General features: G+C 38.6%; 1 protein-coding gene across 2 annotated transcripts in view; it reads right to left on the minus strand.

Moving 5' to 3' along the window:
- Positions 1-826: 826 nt before the first annotated feature.
- Positions 827-23,536, minus strand: part of LOC124171875 (putative tyrosine-protein kinase Wsck) — a 170,413-nt gene continuing 147,703 nt past the window's right edge. For both annotated transcript variants that reach the window (XM_046551258.1, XM_046551256.1), the window contains one exon: positions 827-5,470. In XM_046551258.1, the coding sequence (XP_046407214.1) occupies positions 5,430-5,470 (41 nt within the window). In that variant the 3' untranslated portion in view covers positions 827-5,429. The remainder of the gene's footprint in view (positions 5,471-23,536) is intronic.

Below are 23,536 nucleotides of genomic sequence, written 5' to 3' on the forward strand. Positions count from 1 at the left end.
TAAGTTCTTTTATACTTATCCATCTCATTGAAGCATTCTTCAAAAAATCTAACCTGAAAGGTTAAATTGCATCTTGTAGACTGGGAAATGAAGTGTATACATGAAATATTGAAGCACCATCCTCGATCAATACTGAATAACATGAGTATCCACCTGACTTGATTTTTGTAGCAGAAATTCATCATGTTAAAATTTTTCCTATTCACCATTTTCTCCATACTACACACAGTTTCTAATCACTGCAATGCTGAGGAGTACAAGAAATTCAGAACAACAAAAAAATTTTGATTTCCTTTTCTCAACTTAGAAGTTTTCCTCCTTAAATTTTTGAAAGAAAAAAAAAAATAAAAATTGCCATGCGAAGGTAAAACTCATACAAATTATTTTCCTGAAATGTCCACAGATACCTGCTTTACCAGAGAAAAATATATACATGTGCTGTGTATGTTTTTAATGGAGCAGTAAATCATGAAAGATGCACACCACTGAGCAACAGAGACAGATCCATCAGTTTTGTTTGGAGGCTTTTTTTAAGCTTGGAATGTAAAACAAAGGGTATATCTAAAGGGTATGGGCCTAGCCCAGTTAGGGCAAGGAAATTTTTTAAATACACCAATTAAAAACTAGAGTGCAGCTTAGAGAATGGTTTAACACACTGATAGTAACTTTGCCAGGATGCTGTAAATTTTGTCCAAGAGGAGACTCCTCAGTCAATCTGTCCTTGTGTAGGAAGGAGGTTCTTCGACTGATATTTAAGTGCACAAGAGATATGCTGGACTCACATCTTCATATTTCACTACATATACATCAAATCAAACAAATTAACTCAATAAAGATGTTGTTTCAAATTTATTGTTGCGTACCATGGATTCAATACGTTAACAGCCAATAAAATACTGAATAAAAAATCTTTAAAATAATCACAAGAAATTACAAATCATACATGCAATTATTTTCAGGTTAACAGTAAAATACATCATGTAAAATGATGACACAACTCGTAATATCACCAAATAAACACCATAAACATGGAATCAATATAACACAGGTTAATATCAAAATGAAAGATAAGGGTTTCACACACTAGCACTACCTACTCATCCCCACTCGATTACAAAATAAATGTATCAAAATGGTATCATTAGCAGAACCTTCATAAGCCATCCACAGTACCTTATAATTAAAATGGCAAAAGGAAATCTGACTATCATATGTTTAAATTATCAAAGGAAATGACACCTTTGCCCAGCATAACTCATAACTTATCTTAATTTGAGCATTAAAACATAACATATAGGTAATAGCATTAGATTCTCCCCGGATGGGGCTTGTTGGAAGACACCATTATGGAACATCATTGACATTTAAATTTCATGATTATTGCAAGAAAATAAATTGTAAGAGAAGAATCTTTCTTGAAATGCACCAGTGAACTCATGAAGGCCCCATTTAAAAGGAGGGCTAATGTAAGTTGTGAGGGGACTTCAGATGGTCAATGCCAAAGAGAGACAGCAACCTATTTTCAATGATTGCTGGGGATGGACTCAAAAGAACACAGAAGAAGGTTCCCACTCTTACTCTCTTGCAAGTTGATTCTTGGTAATCCCCACAGGAACACCATAACCAAAATAGGTAATTTGAGCTCAAGTGCTGCTTGTGTAATTTACTGTAGAATTATGGTTTTCAAGAGCAGTACTGATCCAAGGAAATAATTTCATGCAAAACCAACATGATCATAGTACTAATAGCTCCACTGATATACCAGATATGCGATTTCACTGTTTCAATGAAAAAATGCTCCAGCCTCCTAAATTCTCTCACTTTTTATCTTTAATGTGATAATGAGACCACTCTTAGATCATGGATATCCAAACGCCAAAAGAGATCAAGGGAGTGAAAACCAGACAGAAATTGATGTAATATCAAGAGAGCCTGCTCCATTAAACCAAGGTAATCTAATGTCTTTAGTTACATGCCCGACATGGAGTCAAATATGACCCAGTTGGAAGCCCCAAAGTGTTTCATCCAACCTGCATAATGGGAAAATTTCAACTCTTTCGCCATGGATAATCCAAATTTCCACTTCAATTCCATATAATACTCATAATTTAGGTAAATTAAATAATATATTATTATTTTTTATGCACATAGCCTGTTATTTCATATTGCTTTACGGACTCATTGAGAGTTTCCTTCCACCAAGTCCTGTCTTTTTATCAGTGATCATACCATTGTAATTCAGTTCCCACTGCTCCATTTCCCACCAGCACATGCAAGGGAGCACTCAAGCGATGACTCATGCGATTTCCACTCCCCTCCTCTCCATTTCCACTTCCTCACTAGCTTCATTTCCACTCTATTTCCCTTCCTCTCCCCTTCGACCTTGACTGGTCACAGTGCATGAGTGCAACAAAATCTCTGGTGCCCTTGGGCTGTATTCAACTGCATGTGAGGCCACAGCAATTATTGCACATTTTCAACATGAAAAATATACTTAAATATCGTTGATAACACTTTTCATGATTTATGATTGGTTATCAATTGAAGAAATCATCCAAAATAAATGAAGAGTTTTCTCCCACCACTCACCCTCTTCTGCAATATTAGTGCAGGCATTCGAGTAAACGGAATAAATTAAAGGAAATATTCTTTTGTCAGCGAGTAGAGAAAATAATTACATTTCATGAAGGGAATTCTAAAGCAAATAATAAGCTTTAAGTATCATTGAATTAAAATGCAATAATCTTGGTGCTTTTGCGTTCAATTTCATTTTTTATTTAGATTGCAGAAAACATATAAGAAGGGTGAAACTCATACATGGATAATCTGCAACATGGATAACACACGTATGGATAATCGGGACTTCATTGTAATTGAGCAATAGATAACTCTTGATACTAATGGTATACTCTCATTATTTAGTTTGCTTAATGGACTCCATGGATTCTTCAATGCAATCTATGAAAAGAAATAATGCCGAGGGAGGGAAACTAGATAGTTACCAACAGCAATTCTCGACTCAGTTCATTTCTATAAAAAATTTTAATAGAGCAACAATGTGAATTAATAATTTACAAAGTATGAATAAATTTCTGGCATCAATAACCATAAAATATAAAACCACAGTCTAAAAATATTATAGTAAAAAGTAAAGAAGAGGTAAAAATGATAGCAGTATTAGGCAGAAAAGAACAAAATAAATTCTTTTGTCAGATGAGTTATCAAGGTTCTGTATCAAAATAATACCCAAATTTTAACTTTGGGATGAGATTCCATAAAAATATGGCAATTATTTACATATACTTGCCTGTATTCTTAATTGAATTCACCTAAGTTTAAGGTCAAAATTTAATTTATGTCAAGCAAATGCCTCAAAAATAACTTCTATTAAGTAGTAAATACAGTTTGAAATACCAAAAGGTGTTCAATGCCCTTTGGTTATTTTTTTGAGGCCATATGGAGAGGCAACTTTTTACAAGTTCTTCATGCAGTATGAAATAGGATTATGTTCCACATAAATGACAGTTATGGAAAGGCACTTCCACAAAAAGATTAATAAAAGCAAATAGACAGTAAAACGTGGAGCATACAGTTCATGAAGACAGTACCAATTGTTTTCTCACAACTGTGCTCATGACATGCCACAGAATCTGAATAATCTCATTAAGTCATTAATCATTGCACAATCAATTTTAAGGAGGGATTCAAAAAATTATCACATCATTTGGATCTCCAAATCTCTGCTATAAATACTTTCATTCAACTGGCTCAATCAGGCTCAAATGGCAAACAGAGCAGAGCTACCCGATTTCTTGAGCATTACAACTTCACCCACACTGACAATCCCGTAAAATACTAAATAAGATGTGTGCCAAATGCTTGCCAGCATAATAGCCTCACTGAATACTACTGAGGTATTGAAAACATAAAAAATGTAAGATTACTTGTCCTGAAATATTTTGAGGAAGGAAATGAGATATTTCTTCCAAATGATTGATCACCATATAAAGGCCTTAAGGTGTGATGTCCGGATGCCCTACATGTGACCCAGTTTAATGTATAAACAAGTATTTCAGCACTTGAATTCTTCAAGCGGGTGGGAGTGGGGGAAGAGACATTGTTTCGATCATACTTTCAAGTGATGCATCCATATGCGTTTCAACTATAAAGAATTTTGCTGATTATTTCGTAGAATTGATAGAAAGGTTCAATGTCTCTCATAAAGGCTTAGAATGTTAAAATGGGTTATACGTGAGGTCACCTACGAATTATTTCTCCATTGGGCATTATGAGGAATACCAAGATGTCCATATGCAGCATATTTTGTTGGTCTAACAGAAATACATACCATGGTATGGCCATATGCACATTTGCTAGGAAAATCAAATCAACGTTTCAAATACACTGACAACTCTAGAGAATAATCTCAGATCGCATGGGTTCTCTCTAATGGCAACTAATTTTCTCCATAAAATGTTGCCGAAACTATTGTCGATGATAACTTTTCCCATTGGTAATTAGCAATCGATATATTTTTAGAAAACACAGATTAGATGAATAACGCTGATGATGCTTGATTGGGAATAGTCATAAGCGAGTGCCCTGCAAATTTCACCCGTCTACTGGCATTCCTCACAAAGTATTTCTTATAGAGACCAGCATAGACCCTTTGCCGCAGAAGAATGGTGGCGAATGCCCAGGCCTCACATGCCGAGGTGGTGGAAAATTTCAAAATAAATTAATTAATAAACCAATAGGATATCTAAATTCAAAAGAAAAACTAAAGTGCATCCGATGGGTAGGCTTTAAATTTTTTTCTAGCAATCTGAATAGCTTTAGTTTAGCTCGCCAGCTCCGAAAGCGAAATCGCATAAGATAGCATGTAAATCGACATCTCATAAATCGACTCGACTTGAATGCTTCTTTCCCATGTCAAAAAAATCAGCCTGAAAATTTCAGCTCCGTACCCCTTGTACTTTGGGCTACAAATTTGTGTCATTCACACAATCAGTGAATCAAATCCTAGCTATTAACATGTAATATATTACACAAGTACGTATAACTTCGTATAAAATTAATATAAAATTAAACCACATTATGCAATATTTTCTGCCAGTCTGTGATTTACATAAAGTGTCCATTATTAAAAAATTGAAAAAATAAAATGATCACACCCAGAGATCACACAGATGAATGATTAAACAATTGCTGAATTGCAATCACACAACATTGATTGCAAAAGGAAACCAACTATATGCTCATAATAGCAGAACATTACACAGTAATATTTCACGCAATATTTAAAAAAATGTAAGGGATGCCCATATGGCACAGCAGGGAAAAAAGGAAAATATTTCCTATCAAGATAGATATGTGGTTAATGGATGAATTTTGCTCACTGAGAAAATTCCAAATCAGGAACATATGGCTCATAGTGAAATCCAGAGCACATACTGAAATTCAGATGAACCTGCAACAAAAAAAATTTGCCATCAAAATAAATAAAATATTCCTCCATAATTTCAGAGATTTGTCTAAAGACTTGGCTAAATATGAGACAAAACATTTTTGAATAATCTAAAATGCTATTACTAATGATTACAAGAATTTCTCACATTTAAGCCATTCAAACCAAGCCACTTTTAGTCTGAATTCGTGAAAAATGGAAATGTTTCTTTTCCGTTGAATCCCACACATATAGATGGGACTAGTTTAACTAGTTCAGCTAGTCCCATCAAGATTTCATGAGAACCATAGTTTCTATCATTCAAAAAAAGCAACCTCTTTCCAATGCTACCATAAAATCACTAGGTTACCATACTTGTAAATGAGATAATTCGTCATCTCAGGTGTGACTTCATGGCATCGACTTAAAATAATAAAATGTAAAAAACTTTTGTACTCTCCATAAATTTATTACGAACTGAATGATTAAGGTTTCTTATAGGTAATAGGTATAGAGGTAAGGTAAAGGGCATGTCATCATCCAGTACATTTGCATAGCAGGCAGAGAATAAATAGTCACTCACAAATTCATTCCAAAAGCTTCAAAAAAACACAATGGTCTGAGGTGAAGGGTGGGGGAGGGGAATTCCCAGGTGTGGGGCCAAGGAGGTGGGGAATGGGTTTCATGAGATTTTAGCATGAGAATACATATATCCCAATTGGCACAGGCTTTGATTGGGCTACAAGCTGCCTTGGTATATCTCTTGATGATCAAAAATATATTTATTTGAACTTTGTTTGAAAATCCACCCATACGTGAGGAAAGTAAAGAGACCTGAACACTTTCACTTTTAAACATGCTGTCTCCTTTTCCAGCAAATGCAACAAAATGTGCAACAAAATATGGCCTTGACCCTTTTGCCGAGAGACTGATGACATGGCTAACTGTCATCGCCATCAGTGGGCCATCGCTTCTCAGCTTCTCCTGGGCCTCGCATATTGATACCGTGAGGTCTGCAGTCATTCACAGTCTCATGAGAGATTCTTCCCTCCAACGAATTCTTCTACCCAGATGTTCTAATCAACCACAACTCCAATGATGTCACCGCTTCATGAAGAGTGGGTGGCAACATTCTGCTATTAATTTTCAACTTAGGAGAGTGGCTGGATGAAGGGGAAACGTTTCTCCACTTTTGTCACTTCTCCATCCTTCACACCTGCAAACTTCTTTTCATGAATTGCGATTTTGTGTGCAAGTGAACAAGCCCATTTAAACTTCCATGGTTGAATGTGAAACAAAACAATATTTTAACAGATGTATGCATTTTTAGGTCAATAATTGTTTACTGAGCTCGTAAACTTTAAAACAAGAGTTACTTTTAATTTTAAATGGACAGTTGGTGAGCAGTAGGGTGGTCACAAGGTATTTGGGATTTTTTTTGTCATAATAAGTGGCGGGGGGGGCCCCACTTAAAGTTGCTAAGTCTCAGCTCAACATGATAACATTAACACATTTTAGACAACATTCTTCATTGATTAACCCTTAGATAACCTTTAGCTAAGCGGGGATTTTGCAGCGTTTTTCAAAAATTCAAAATAATGCGTTTACTGCATATGGATCACTGGTGGCACACTTTGGTATTCTATGTCTGTACTTTTCCCTCTGCCAAGAACATATGTTTGCGTCAATTTGACGACCAACTATTGCATTACAATCTTAGAAAGTGAGAACAATTACGGGTTATTTGCCGCTAGATGGCGTACACACGATACTAAGGAACTGCTGATAATCTCTCACTACCGTGGAAACTTGGAAGCATAATTCTTTTTCCAATACTATGTTAATATGTAGTCTCGTATTTATTATATTTTTTGTAAGCATTTGCATTATTATTTCGTTATTATTATTATTTGGATGATTTATCTCAACCCAAATCACATGTCGTAATTTAAAAATTACATCTTCATACTCAAATATGCATTGCATTGGTGTAAAAATGCATTATTTACACTTTACCAGTGACTGAAAAATAAGTTATACACGTAACCTCCTTATGGACGTAAATTGTATTATGATTTTATTGAATTGTGAACAAATTGAGTCGGTGGTTGTCGAATGATCACTGATGCACTACCATATACTCTACATTCCAAGGTCAGAACGTATTTATCACCCTGATGAGTTCTAACAAGTGCTTCAAAAGCTTGATAGTGAAGATGGGAGGGAAGGGCAGGTCAACCACAATATGGAGAATATTTTTTTGATTTCTAACATGAAAGTGAAGCCTGCCTGTCTCCCATGAATGCCTCACACTAAGGTTGGCTAAAAGCGGCGTTTCACCTATTGGTAGACATCCGTGAATTTTGCGAGACGCGATATCACGAAATAACGCGAAATTACACGAAATCGGTAAATAAAAACCAAATTTCGCGTTATTAGGTGTATTAGCAAAAACATCACATCTAATGAGGCATAATCTAAAGGCTAAGACTAAGGCGTTCATTGTTTAAAGCTGCCAACGTTCATTTGCTCAATCTCATTATGATTCCATGGTCAATTGGCTCGTTTAGTCTCGCGCATAACGCATCCACGTAATATCGCGCACTGTAGTGATTTCGCCGCCAGAATTTGCTGTTAAAATTATCACAGCTTCTCTCTTCGATTCCCATGTATCAATCCTGAAATATTTAGAATGAGGCGCTTTCTCACCTGAAGAATTAGATATTATGAATTAAAAATGTGTGGAAAGAAATTTAACGCGGCCGCCAAAGAGGGGAAATACAAGCTCACGCGCCCGGTACCTGTCAATGCCGAGCAGTAATTCCGATGACTCACCGCGACAGTGGCGCAGCGAGGGGGATTTTTGGGGTTAAAACCCCCCCAGGGCTCAGAGAAATTTTTAAATTTAATCAATTTTACTTAATGCTCGCGGCTGAGCTTAAAGCCACCGAGTGCGTCCACCGGGTTGCGGATGGTGGGTCGACCTTTAGATATAGAGGTTAGCTGCGAGATAAGCGAGGTCTCTCGTCGAATAAGCAGTCGTGGACAAAAAGCGGCGGTGTTCTGAGGGGGTATTGGGCTACCCTTGGGTAAGGTAGACCATTTAAAAGATACCAAAACCTGTGAAGATACCATGACTTGGCGACTGGGGGCCGCCAACAATTATGCCTCTCATCACCCGGGGGAGAGGGCAGCAGCTCTCCTTCACATGTACGAAGGTGGAGACCATACTGGTCGGTACAGCAACACACATTCCATTACGGGCGTGGTAACATTTACTTTAATGGCTGTAGTACTGCGACGTGGAAGGCAAGGGTAAACCACCACATTATCATCCCGAGGAGTCACAGCTACTCCACTCAATTTATATAATGACATGATGGAATTCTCTCGGGTAAAATATTCCGGAGGTAAACTAGTCCCCCATTCGGATCTCCGGGCGGGGACTACTCGAGAGGGTATATCGGTCAAACGAGATAGAATGTTATGGATAGGAACATGGAACGTCAGATCACTTCGTACCTGCGGTAAGCTAGAGAACTTGAAGGTGGAGATGCGAAGAATGAACCTCGATGTATAAGGCATCAGCGAAATGAAGTGGCCCCAGGAAGGAGACTTTTGGAGTGGAAGCTTCAGAATGATACACACGGGATCGCTACATGGTAATGCTGGAGTAGGCATAATGCTTAGAAAGAGCACCGGGATGCGTGTTAAAAGCTACCTGCAGTTTAATGAAAGGATAGTAATGGTGAAGATAGATACTAAACCCGTAGCTACTGTAGTGGTACAGGTTTACATGCCTACATCAGATTATGAAGACAAAGAAGTAGAAGATGTCTACCAATATATAGCGGAAGTTATCAAGCAGGTAAGAGGGGAAGAAAATCTTATTATTTTAGGTGACTGGAACGCCGTCGTAGGCGAAGGTCAAGATGGAAAAATAACTGGGAAATATGGGTTGGGTAACCGAAATGAAAGAGGAGAAATGCTACTTGAATTCTGCACGGAGCACAGGCTAGTGGTTGCCAACACTTCATTCAAAAATCCCCTGCGAAGAAGATACACGTGGAAGATGCCAGGAGACCGTAGAAGATTCCAAATCGACTACATTCTAGTGAAACAAAGATTCAGGAACCAGGTGAAGGACTGCAAAAGTTATCCAGGGGCAGATGTCGATAGTGACCATAACTTAGTTATGATGAAATGCCACCTTAAATTTAAAAAGTTGAAGAAAGCCGTGAAAAACATATGGCAGGTTTAAAAATTGAGGGAGGTTCAGCATCAACTGGCTTTTAAAGAGGCTGTAGAAAATAAAATAGGGGAGGATACGACCAACAAACCAATGGAAGAGAGTTGGAAAACCATTAGAAGTGGTCTGCAGGTGGCAGCTGAGGAAGTTCTTGGTAAAAGAAGATTCGTTATGAAAAAACCATGGATCACGCAGGAAATATTAGATCTCATTGAAGAAAGACGAAAATACAAGGCTGCGAAAACAGAGGAAGGACAGAATCGTTACAAGAGAATAAGGAACGAAATATGTCGTAAAGCGCGGAAGGCTAGAGAAACGTGGATGAAAAGCATTTGCGAAGACGTGCAAAACAATCTTAAACATGGAAAATTAGAGGCCGCTTATAGGATAGTGAGGAACCACTTTAAGGAAAGGGGCGTAAGATGTAATACCCTTAGGGACAAAAATGGAGAACTATTGATTGAAAACGAAGAAAAAGGGAAGAGATGCAAGGAATATCTGGAAGATTTGTACAAAGGAAGTCGCCTCAGAATGAATGCTATCGAAAACGAGAGGGAAGTGGATGCCGATGACATGGGAGCCCCAATTTTAAGATCGGAATTTGATGCGGCTGTAAGAGACCTCAGGATAAATAAAGCATCTGGCATTGATGACATTCCTGCAGAACTAATCAAAAATTCAGGAGAGAAGACGTTGAACCAGCTATACAAAATCATTAGTGAAATGTATACGACAGGTGAGATACCAAAGGATTTCGAGAGGAACATTATAATCCCTATTCCTAAGAAGAAAAGAGCGGAGAAGTGCGAAGATTTTAGGACATAAGCCTTACTACACATGCATCAAAGATACTGACAAGGATCATCTATAGAAGAATAGAACGAAAAGCAGAAGAGTACTTGGATGAGGACCAATTTGGATTCAGAAAAAACAAAGGCACAAGGGAAGCAATATTGGCCCTAAGACTGCTCATAGAAAAGAGAATGGAAAAGAACAAGCCAACATTCGTTGCGTTTGTGGACTTAGAGAAAGCATTTGACAACGTGGATTGGAGCACAATGCTTGGGATCCTAAAGGAAATTGGGGTTCTTTATAATGACAGAAGAATCATCCACAGTTTATACAAAAACGAAGTAGCCGTGATAAAATCAGGGCCCAGCTGTGAAGAAGCAAGAATTAGGAAATGAGTGCGACAAGGCTGTACACTGTCACCCGTAATTTTCAACGTTTACATTGAAAAACCATTAATGAAATCAAAGAAAAGGAATTGGGAGTGAATATCCATGGAGAAAAAATTTGCATGCTAAGATTTGCCGATGACATAGCCGTTATAGCAGAAACAGAGAAGGATTTGAAAAAATATTCTGATGATATGGGTAGGGTAATGAGTAGATATCAACTGAAAATAAGCATGAAGAAAACCAAGATCTTAGTATGCAGCAGAAGAGAAGAAGTCAAGACCAACATTAAAATAGGGAGGCAAAAACTGATAGAGGTGGATGAATTCTGTTATTTGGGAAGCAAGATAACTAGTGATGGGAGAAGCAAGAAAGAAATTATCAGCAGAATAGCCCAGGCAAAGAGAGCATTCCACCAAAAGAGAGACCTGCTTACAGCGGAAAACTTAAATATGGAAGTAAAGAAACAATTCATGAGAACCTGCATCTGGAGTATGCTCCTATACGGAAGTGAGGCATGGACAATGATCGCAGCGGAGAAAGCAAGGATAGAGGCCTTTGAAATGTGGTGCTACCGAAGAATGATGATAATCAAATGGATCGACCGAGTTAGTAACGAGGAAGTCCTAAGAAGGGTAGGAGAGAAGAGAAGCCTCATGAAAACCTTAACAAGAAGACGGAACAACCTTATAGGCCACATCTTGAGACATGATGGCCTGATGAAGACAATCGTCGAAGGGCAAGTGGAAGGCAAGAATGGAAAAGGAAGACCCCGAACAAAATATATGGAACAAGTAAAGAGAGATGTGAAAGAGAAGAAATACGTAGGTGTGAAAAGATTAGCTGATAGGAGAACTGAGTGGAGAGCTGCGTCAAACCAATCCTAGGATTGTTGACCAGTGATGATGATGATGATTTACTTAATGGATTAGTATTACTTATACAAAAGCCTTAGGAATAATCAAATATCCCTCAGAAAGCCATAAAACTCGCCATTTGGAACCATTAATCTTAAAAATTTTCTGGAATAGGGCCCCCGCAACTCCCACTTACCTTGGCGGGTATTCCATACCCCAAGACCCCATAGTATTAGTTGCACCTAAAACCCCCCCTAGCCTTAATTTTTGGCTGTGCCCATGCATCGCGACGCATTAGACAGCATTATTGTAGGTGGGTCAAATGTAACCATTTCGTTGATTTAAACACGGCCACTGGCTGGGACCGGGCTGCCGTTCACGCCACTGCCCACAGCATGGCAGAGAGTTGTCTCGTCTGAAAGCGGCCTGAATTTCACGGCGTCGTGACGTGAACAAGTCCTTTCGTCAGAAAGTGGCCTCAATGTAGCACTGCCTTATTTCACGCCGTAGACGGCGCACCGTCGGGCCGAATTGAAATGGGCGTTGTGGTGACCACGGCGGCCGTCAATGTTGCGATTCGCTTCGTTTAAAGACATCCATAGACACGTATGGTTATTTTATTGCACAAAGCACTAGCAGTAGGGGGAAGGGAAGGAAGGAACAGAAAGGGTAGGAGGAGAGGGGATTCTCCTCATTAGCGGACGGATCGTTGGATATTCGGCTCTCCACTGAGCTAAAATGCAAAAAAAATCATTTCTACATTGACCAAGTCTTATATCTAATTCTTCAGGCGAGAAAGCGTCTCATTCTAGATGTTTCAGCATCGATAAATGGGAAATAATTTTTCAAGTTTCTTTGAACCCGATTATGTTTTGTTAAGTGTGCTTCTTTCACTGCCTTTCCTGACCGATTGGAAACAGCTGTAATCAAAACTAAGCGATTTTGTTGTACCTAACTGCTGTCCTACCTTCCCTCAACATCTGGATGAGGGTTATCGAAAGGGAACCTGCGACATTAAACATTTCAGCCAATGTGTAAGTTATACAGTACTACGGTTATACCCTAGCTACCCAGCACTCAGTTTGAAAACATCATTGGGATAGGTTGAGTTTTGCAGTTGGATTGTTTTTTTATTGCAGTTCCAGCTTTAAATATCGAACAAAGGATAGGAATTTTAAAATGCCAAAAGCTAGTGATACTGTTCATACCAGGGCAAGTGAATTCAGCTAAGAAGGATTTTATGTGAAAGACAGAGTATTACTGTGCAAAGTTTGCAATAAAATATTTTAATTTGAAATATGTGACACTTTGTTAAAGCACATCAGTAGTGATACACATAAACTTGCGAAAGAAAGGGGATCCGCAAAACGACTGCTATCATTTGAACACACAGTCACTCAGTCAAAGAAAGGGAAGGAGGAGCTTGTTGTTGCTACTACAGAAGCATTTTTAAAGGCTTTATTTAGTGTAGAGAAACTTGACAATGCAAAAATTCTGGAATGGCTCTCGAAGTATACACATATAAGGTTGTGGGGATTTGCCGTTTGCCGATCGTATTCACCAAGAGTACATACTTGAACCATTCATATACCTTGAACCAATATAAGTTAAACCATTTCTTTCATTTAGTTTTATCAGATATTGTGTACAATTAAATTGTGTTAACTGTTATGTAAAATGCTCAATAAAAGTATAAGTATTCATGAAACGTGTACCATGAAACAATAAAATGCCTATAAAAGTGGGAAAATTGTAGCATTATAATAACACCGCCAAGATTTTCTATAACACCGAAATCACATGGTTTTAAAACGAATTTTAGCACAAAATACAACCACTTTCACGGACCTCTACCTATTGGTCACCGGTGCCTGTGGCGCACATGGCACAGAGCAGAAGTCAGCCGTGATCAGTTGATTCACCGGGCGGTACGTTGTAAGACACAGTGTACTGTACGTCTTAAGAGTCAATAAATTTAACTTCATTGAAAGTCTGATATTAATTTAAAGGTGATTAGATTAAATCACAACATGGTGTCAGTTGTGTACAAGGATCGACAATTAGTTACAACATGAGAGAAATCGGCCAAATAAGTCAGTTGTACCAAGGCGGAAAAGGCGAAAACCGTGTACAGTTAAATGGTATTCACGAATCGTCCTATGACGGTGACATCGTTGGAAATTGGATAAAGTGGAAGCAAAAATTTAAGCTTTATTTAAAAGCGAGTAGGTCAAGAAGAGAAGAGGTCGAGAAGAGGAAAGTATCCCTGCTACTTCATTTCATTGGGGATAAAGGTCTTGAGATATATAACTCCTTCAATTTGTCGGATGAGGACAGCGAAAAATTGGAGAGAATAATTGAATCATTTGATCGCCACTTTGTTCCGGAGAGAAACCTTACGGTTGAAAGGCATAAATTTTTCACACATGTTCAAGGTGAATCAGAATCCATCAATGCCTTTGTAACTGGTCTGACCAATTTAAGTATATCTTGTGAATTTGGTGATCTTCAAGATAGTCTACTCAAAGATATTTTGATTTGTGGTTTATCGGAGACTTTTGCATATGTTAAGCAGAGTCTATTGAGAGAAGAGGAGTTGGACTTAAAGAGGGGTCTTAATATTTGTAAGGCCGCTGAACTCTCTGCCAAACAGGTCCAGATCATTGAGAATAAAGTATCCATGCTGCAGCAAGCAGTCCACAGCATCTGCAGTCGACAACATTCCACGCACGCTGGGTAGAAGAACGGTGGCCCGACATCACCGAGAACTTCTTGGTAGAAGAAGTGTGGTAGATGTGGACGTTATCATGACCCAAATCCAAACAAGTGTTCAGCCTTTGGGGAGAGATGTCGTATCTGTCACAAAATGAATCATTCAGCGAAATTCTGCAGAACTGTAAAATCTGTAGACGAGATTGAACTGAATTCCCGAGTTGATAATGAGCATAGTGATAGTATGCCTTCTCATATAAGTTCATTTCAGATATGCGAGGTGAAGAGTAGAGGAAATGATCCCAAAATTTGGATGATACCTGTACAATTTGGTAAAGAAATTGTTGAATTTAAGCTAGATACAGGTGCAGAAACTGATGTGATATCTGTAAGTGCTGCTAAGAGAGCTGGAGCTAATGTGAAACCAATACTTGGTAATAATTTTAGACTTCAAACTATCAGTGGTGAATTGCTAGACATTCAGGGAACTTGTGAGTTAAAAGGGGTTTTTCCACAAGGTTCTTATGTCATACTTGGGAATCTATTGTAGTGAAAGAAAATATTCCTCCTATAATAGGAATAGGTACTTGTGTGAAGTATAAATTGATTTCCAATAATGTTAATGAGGTGGAAGTAAAAAGAAGCCAAAGATGTTTGGTTGAAGAGCTGGGACTAGTTCAACATTCTATGGCTAAAGAGTTTCCTGAGCTATTTAATGGGGATATAGGATGTCTTCCTAATAAATACTCTATTGTATGTACTGACTCGAATGTAAGGCCCAGTATTAGTCCTTGCAGGAAAATACCTTTTTCAATTGTTGGCAAATTAGAGAAGGAATTGAAAAACCTAGAAGCTCAGGGTGTCATTTGTAAAATATATTTGTGGAACTATACTATACTGAAGTGAATACTACAGTGGAACCTACAGAATGGGTTAATCCTATTTTTATAGTACAGAAAAAAGATGGTAATCTGAGAATACGTTTAGATCCAAGACACTTGTACAGGGCAATTTTAAGACCACGATATAAGTTTCCCATATTAGAAGACATTTCAGCAAAGCTAAGTTGTATTTCGTTAATATTCTTATTATTTGATATTTAAGAAGCCGTACAGATACAACCATTACAAGAACTTAATCAACAACAACAACAATTTTACATCGTAACATGGCTACCCATAAACATCAAACACACGAGAAATTGCATACTCTAACACTCCTCCTCAATTTCTCATTCATCTATACCCTTATCTTTTAATTTTATTCATTTAACACAATAGACAACTTTACGTCATTAACCTTCAGTCAAACCAGGTTCTGCTCTGTGTTTTGAAAATGATGTATATGGTAATCCTTTGGTGAAAATGTCTGCTACTTGACAATCAGTAGGTATACACTGAACATCTAACAACCTCTTATTGACTAATTCTCTTACAAAATTATATTTTACATCAATATGCTTCATTCTCTTTTGATCCCATTTTGACAAAGAATTAATACAAGCTTGATTATCCTCATATAAAACAATTGGATGTTTCACCTGAATTTTCAATTCAACTAGTAAATTATACAACCAAAGCAGTTCTGTAGTAGCTGAAGCTAGGGCATAAAACTCAGCTTCAGTAGATGAAAGTGCAACTGTGCGCTGTTTTCTTGAAGCCCAAACAACTGCATCTCCATAAACTTTGAAAACATAGCCTGACACAGACTTTCTATCATTATGATTAGCATAGTCTGCATCAGCATATCCAACAACATTGCTATCATTAAGACCTTTGAAGAACAACCCATAGTTCTTAGTTCCTTTTAAATAACACAGTACACCCATGTCTCGTATAGCGCAAGGGATGTGTTCCTTGGGGTCTTTGCGCTATACGAATTTGCGTTATACGAGAGCGTTTTAACATTGAGAAGATAGGGATGCGTTCCTGGTAGCATAGGTCCTGGGTATTGAATTTCCTCTAAAACATATATATTCCCATAAATAGCCTTAGAAAACATTAATTATATAAATGTTTATAGTTTAAAACATCTTTAAAGATAGTATGCACGCATTTGAAGACTTTTATTCACGTTAAAAAAATTCTTACGTGCTTTTGAAATTCCCTCCTGTCGTGCGGGTGGGCTAACATCTGCTATCTCAGGGGTTCGTAATGCATTGCCGGCAGTTGACGATTTTTCAAACCAGTCTAAAAACCTCTATTGTGTCACCCACGCCCTTTTGTCGCTCATCGAAATGACAGGCAAATGCTACTTTGAATGCCATTTCATAGCTAGCGGAGTTTAAGAATGATAAATCATTTTCATTTGAAGTCCTCCGAGTCATTAGCAGCTACGTGAAACAGTCTTTAAATGCCTTGAAACCTGACCCAGGTTTTCCTTCCCTGAAAATGAATGAACGAGAATGCATTCTTTTCCCAAAGAATATCGTCTCGTCAACACTAAAAACTAGTTGAGGGGGAAAGGAGCCACTTTCAATCACAGCTTGGAGTTCATCAGAAAATGTTGGGGTGACTGCGCTATCAACACTTGCAGATTCACCTGATATCGCCGCACTGAAAATACCTGCTTGCCGTTTAAATTCTGGAACCAACCGGAGCTTTCACTAAATGTCTCGGAGCGATTACCACTCTCGTCTTTTTGCACAGATTCACTATGAACTTTCCGTATGTGTAGACCGCTTGGTTGAAGTTGGTGCGGCTGAGGTCACAGATGTTTTAACTTCGTCTTTATTCAGAATAAGGCATCGTGCGTTTAAACTTCCGCGCAATATCGCTTTGATGTTCTCCATTTTCAAAGCAATTGACCTATATCAATTTCTCTTCAGGGTTTATGGTTTTTCTTGATAAATTCTTGATTTTTCTACCCGAATTCCTATTTTTTGCCATTTTATCTTGGTTTTTACTCTGCATGGCTATATCGACATCACCTTCTACTGCTGAACTGTATTCTTGAGACGCAGAGGGCCTATGACTGCGGGGTGGGGAACGAAGCTATTGTGTTTGAGACTCTACAGCGGACCCTCTTATATGTTGATGCTATTCATGCGCAACTCGGCCACTGCTCCATTTCTCCCCCGTGAATACCGATGACCTTGAAGGCTTAAGCGTTGACCCTCTACCTGGAAGTCAATCGCCCGATAACCTATGACGGCAAAAATTACGTCTCAACCAGTATTGCTTAAAAAAACTCATTTCCACTAGCCCCACGCTTAATTAATGATCTAAATTAACTCATTCTGTTAAGGAGACGAGATAAATTACTTCGGTAGGCCGGCTATCTGGACCCAATGACGAGTAATACTTTTGGCCATTGCACAGCAATGGATTTCGATTAATATATAAACAAAAAAGAAGATTTGAGGCAAGCAATAATATTAATATGCGTAAAATGATAGAAATTTTGTGTGTACTTAGCGCAAGTTCACGTTTTATCACGAGAGCGTTTAAGATTTTTGATTAGGCTACACTGCGTTGCAATGTTTCCCCGAGGAACAACTTTGCGCTATATCGAAATCGAAATTGCGCTATACGAGACATGGGTGTACTCGTTTTAAACCACTCCAAAGAGCTTTAGTGGGTTTGGTCTGATATTGACCATAAAAACTAATTGATGCCGAAATATCTGGCCTTGTTGCTACACATGCATACATAAGTCCTCCTATCAACTCTCTACATCTATCCATGCAAATGTATTTTGCCCACGGATAATAAACATTATTATTATTATGTTGAATTGGTTCTGATTGAACATCACGGAATTTGCCAGATGCCAAAGAAGTATCTCTTGGATTTGCTGTAACCATATTAAATCTCTCAAGTAATTTTTCAATATATTTAGTTTGACTTAGAAACATACTTCCCTCTCTTCTTTCTATCCTTATACCCAAGAAATAGTTTAATTCACCAAGATCTCTCATTTGAAATTCTTCCCTTAATTTTCTTACAGTACTCGCAATTGACACCTTTTCATTACTGGCAACAATTATGTAATCTACATACAACAAAACATAGTCAACAGTAGAGCTTAGACATCTTACATACAAACATTTGTCACTTACACATTGCTTATAGTTAAGTTTGGTTATTAACCCATGAAATCTAAAGTTCCACTCCATAGGAGCCTGTTTAAGTCCATGCAATGTTTTCTTTAACTTACAAATCAAGCCTTCTTTAACTTTCAAACCTTCAGGGAGTATCATGTACATATATACCGTATAAGCGCGTGTAAGAGGCGCACCTTTTTTCCCAAACATTGCAGCCGAAAATGGGGGTGCGCCTTTTACACAAACTTCTTATCTTCCCCCCCTCCCCTTCACCGGTTGCAAGTTCAAGGGGAACTGAGTGGCCTTGGTTTTCAGCCTGAGTAAGTCATCTGAAACCCTGGGTCAAAATCAAGCGTCAGGCAGGGGAGTTTCTCCCTTACTGACGTATTTTTAAAATGCTCCTGTTTGAATTTCTTGCAAGCATCGCGCCGTCACGTCGGTACCCCAGAGGTGAACATTGAAAAGATCGCGCGGGGTGATTCGCTCCGGAGCGTGCGCTAAATTTACTGCCACGAGTCACTTATATCCCGCGGCATTTATACTGCATATAGTAATCGCTTATCAAACGTATAGAAACGCGTAGTTTTGAAGGACATACCTGATTCGTCAACATCTGTCTTGGCGAGCAATTTCCATTACGCTGAGCACCTGATTTTTCAAAAATTATCTTCAGAAGCTTATATGAGGATTTTTGCCACTGAAAATTATATTGGTGTCAAAACCTGCGGTTTAAAAAATTCGAACGAGTGTGTTCATTGTTTGAACTAGCGCTGAAGGAGAGGTCGAGGGGAAGGAGCGCGCTCCATATTTCAAGCTACGAGGCTATGAGCGAAGGAGCAAGGGAAGAACACGTCCGATCTTGCGTGTGACGTCGTTGCCTTTAAAGTGAAGAGGCGAAGGCACAGCAATGTGATATACGCAGTTTGCGTTGCCTGAAGTTTCCAGTCCGTCTCGTCTTGTTTGAATGCGCTTATGCTACGCTTGTTTCTTCCGAAATTGTGCTGTTAGGACTAAGTTGAATATTAGTAGCCTTGTTTTAGCTATAAATCTTTGTGTCAATCAATTAGAGCTCAAAAAACTTAAATGCTGTCAGTTATACGTCGCGTTAGGTCCAATTCTTTTTATAACCTCGTGCGTGTCATACAATTGCTGAAAGATATCGATATATATTTTCGAGCTCAGAAGGTGACTCACCTAGCTTTTGACCTCCAGAAACTCGGAGAATTGAACCTGGTAGACCGAAAAAGGTCAGTTGGTGAGTTGGGGTAGGGATGAAACGCGTTTCCATTGATCCCCTGTAACTTGATAATTTCCTATTTTCCTATGGAGTCCCGGAAAGGAAAAAAACGGCCCCTTGCACACACACCAAATTTGGACGGCCGGTAAAATATCGGCCGATATTTTACCGGCGAAGCGATGCTTGCACACACCCCGGATTTTTACCGGTCAAACGATAAGTTGCTATGTTTTTGAGCCGGCGACGGCGATCCACAGTGACAATGGCCGGCAGCTAACCGGCATTTAGCTGGTGCCGGCGCGTGTTTGGTACGTGAGCAAGCATCAATGCTCTCCCATTGTTCACTATTGGAATGTGGACGGCCGATATTTTACCGGCCGTCCAAAATCGGTGTATGTGCAAGGGGCCTTAAATCTACGACGTGGTTATTTTACTAAGGCGCTGAGATTGCCCCGATTGTTGTCCTATCTCTTGGGAGGGTTCATGCTCTGTGCCTGTCGTGTTTTGCCTTAAAATTTTCCACGGCTGTAATTCTATTGCAATACTCCTGCGAGAGCTTTTAAACGAAATTGTTCGTGAGTAGGACAAGCAACGTAGAGCGATGACGTATGCGAAGAGAGGATCGGAACTCTTTCTACTCCCTCTTATGCCGCTATTATCGCCGCAGTTATCAAAATTTCTTCTTTCAAATAGTAATGAAAGAGGAAATTTCGATAACTGTCGATATTCCAGGCATACGTCTGCAACACCGCACGATAGGATAAAAAATACCGTAAAATTTTTTTTCTTTATAGCTTCCTTCCTCAAAATAGGGGTGCGCCTCTTACACGTGTGCGCCTCTTACACAAGCTTATACGGTATCTTCTTTCAACTCTCCATTTAAAAAGGCGTTCTTTACGTCCAATTGATAGGAATACATATTTTTATGATTAATTACACTTAACAGAGCTCCAAGTGATGACAATCTTGCAACAGGTGCATATGTCTCTGTATAATCTATACCTTGTTTTTGTGAACATCCCTTTGCCACTAACCTACAGTCCGGCCGCCGAGAGTTGTCCGATGACAGGCAAAAGGAGTAGGGGGCAAGGTTGCCAGGTAAGAAAGGGAAACGCCCACTTCACATGTAAACAAAAGGCTTCCCTTAAGAAAGGAACCAGATGGGACGACGAGCTTGAAGGACAAAATGGCGGAATCCTATGTTTTGGCGATTCGAAGAAAGGGCTTGCTTTGGTGGTTCAGGCTTTTTTCGGTGCTTCATATGCATGTGACAGTATTGCATGAATAGGCGAGGGTGTGAGGTGCGTTTGGGGGACAGCGATTGGCTGCAAACCGTGCTGGCGCTGGGTTCTCCGCCCCTCCTTTTGAACTGTCATCGGACAACTCTCGCCGGCTGGACTGTAGCTTTATATCTAATTATTTCTCCATTACCATCTCTTTCTAGAGCAAAAACCCACTTGCATTTAATCGGTTTTCTATCTGGTGGACATTGAACTCATTCCCAAGTTTTAGTTTTCTGAAGTGCATTCATTTCCTCCTGAACAGCCCTCATCCATTCCTTTGTATCACTCCTGCCTTCAATCTCATCAAACGTTTCAGGAACACTCTCAGAAAAAGCTATTGCATTTAAAACTAAATTAGAATTTCCTTCAATCGCGTGAGTTAGAGGTTTAGTGTTTTCATCAGTAAGAAAATGAGTCAACAAGCAGTGATCTATTTTACCTTGATCCTCTCTCTGAATCAAGTCATTATAAGCTAATGTCACATAACCTCTAAGAAAAGTAGGTCTTTTTACTACTCTTGTGCTCCTCCTCAATCCTTGATCTTCTTCCACATTTTCAGTTTCACTACCGCTATCTTCTACATTTTCATTCTTACTCTCACTCCAGAGTTCTACATAATTTTCCCCATCAAATTTAGTCTTATTTTCATTAAATATAACATCACTGATATGTCCAAGTCTCCTGTGCCATAAATCATCAGAAATAGTAGCATTATAACACTGACCAGTTAGATTCAACTCTAATTTATACAGACTACCATCCCATGTACCAACCCCTACAACTCTATTGTGTTTCTTATTAATTATTGTAAATTCACCATCATCAATGAACATTTTATTACCTTTGTCTTCAAGTTTAGAAATAGAAAGCAAATTACACTCCAATTGGTCAACCATCAAAACATCTAAGAAATTAATATTTATAATCTTACCATTTACTAGTGTGGAAGCATGAATATCACATATCTTTTCAGCAATTATAAAATCTCTGGTTATAGCAATGAGTATTTTTACTGGTTTTTCAAGAATTCTAATATTATTAGCTAGGGTATCAGTTCTCACCAAATGTTCAGACGCACCAGAGTCCATAACCCAGTAATCTTTGGATGCATTCTCCGTATCAGCTTTACCCTCAATATCGCATGCTTCAACTTCAGTTACAAAATTATAAGTTACTTCTTCAGTATTTAGTTCATTAGTTAGGTTATTTGAATTGGTATTAACTCTCATATTTGTAAGATGAGCTTGATGACTACCTCTATTATTATTATTCATACCACCTCGGCCACGATAGCTGTTTGAATTCCGATCCTGATGGCCACCGCTGCACTGCTGATGCTGATTCTCACGGCCTCTCCGAAAGGTACCGCATCCCTCACGTCCACTGCGTCCTTAATGTTGTTGATAGGCACCACCTCCTGGTCGGAAGCAGTCAGCAATCTTGTGTCCAACAATTCCACAATTATTGCATGGGAATCGGAAAATTGGCTTTGGTGAAGTCATACCTCCTCTTCCTCTGAAACCAGCAAACGCCGTTGGCTGGAAATTCACATTGCTCAGGCTCTTCTTTCTGTCATGGCCTTGCTCATATTCTTCTATTTGCTGTCTCACTATTTCCATATTTAAATCTTGAGTTGCAGCAACAGTTCGTAATGAAGTTACTACACTGTCATATTCACTTGGCATAGTAATGAGAAAATGGATAATCCGTTGCCTTAGATCATACTTAGTTCCCGCTTGGTAAAGTTCACGAACAGTCTTATCGAATTCTGTGCAAAATTTCTCAAACGTGTTTTGGTTAGGCAAATATCTTAGATTTTGAAATTTCTTGGTGAGACCAATTACACTCGCCATGGACCTTTTCTCTTATCTATTTTTCAGTGCAATCCACATTTCGTGAGCAGTGACAAAACCTTTAACTACTTCCAACAGCTCCATTTTGATTCTTTCAGCGATATATCTCTTCGTTCTCTTATTATCTCTCTCATATTCTTCCAATTTCACTTCTCTTAATTTCTTCGCTGCTGTGGTTTCACCATCTGGGGCAGCTGCGTGAGGCACTATTATTTCTGAATACGGCTTCTCTATTATATACCTTACGTTCTTTTCGTCCAGTATTAATTCCATTAAGAATTTCCAACAATCGTAATTCTTCCCGTCAAATAGTTGCATCTTAAATCTGTCTTCTTCTTCCATTTTTAAGGTCTCCAGTCAAACCGAATAATCTATGTTCACTATCTTCAATATTCCATAAAACACACGAGACACCGCGGCCAGGCACTGAGTTTAGCAGATCCACATAAAACTTTTCTTCTTTTATATCGTGACTGGGCCCGTAACCAGTTGTATTTCGTTAATATTCTTATTATTTGATATTTAAGAAGACATACAGATACAACCATTACAAGAACTTAATCAACAACAACAACAATTTTACACCGTAACATGGCAACCCATAAACATCAAACACATGAGAAATTGCATCACTCTAACAGTTCATGCTATTATTCTATATTGGATGCAAGTTCAG

The sequence above is a fragment of the Ischnura elegans genome, chromosome X, assembly GCF_921293095.1.
Source record: "Ischnura elegans chromosome X, ioIscEleg1.1, whole genome shotgun sequence".
Taxonomy (NCBI): Eukaryota; Metazoa; Arthropoda; class Insecta; order Odonata; family Coenagrionidae; genus Ischnura; species Ischnura elegans.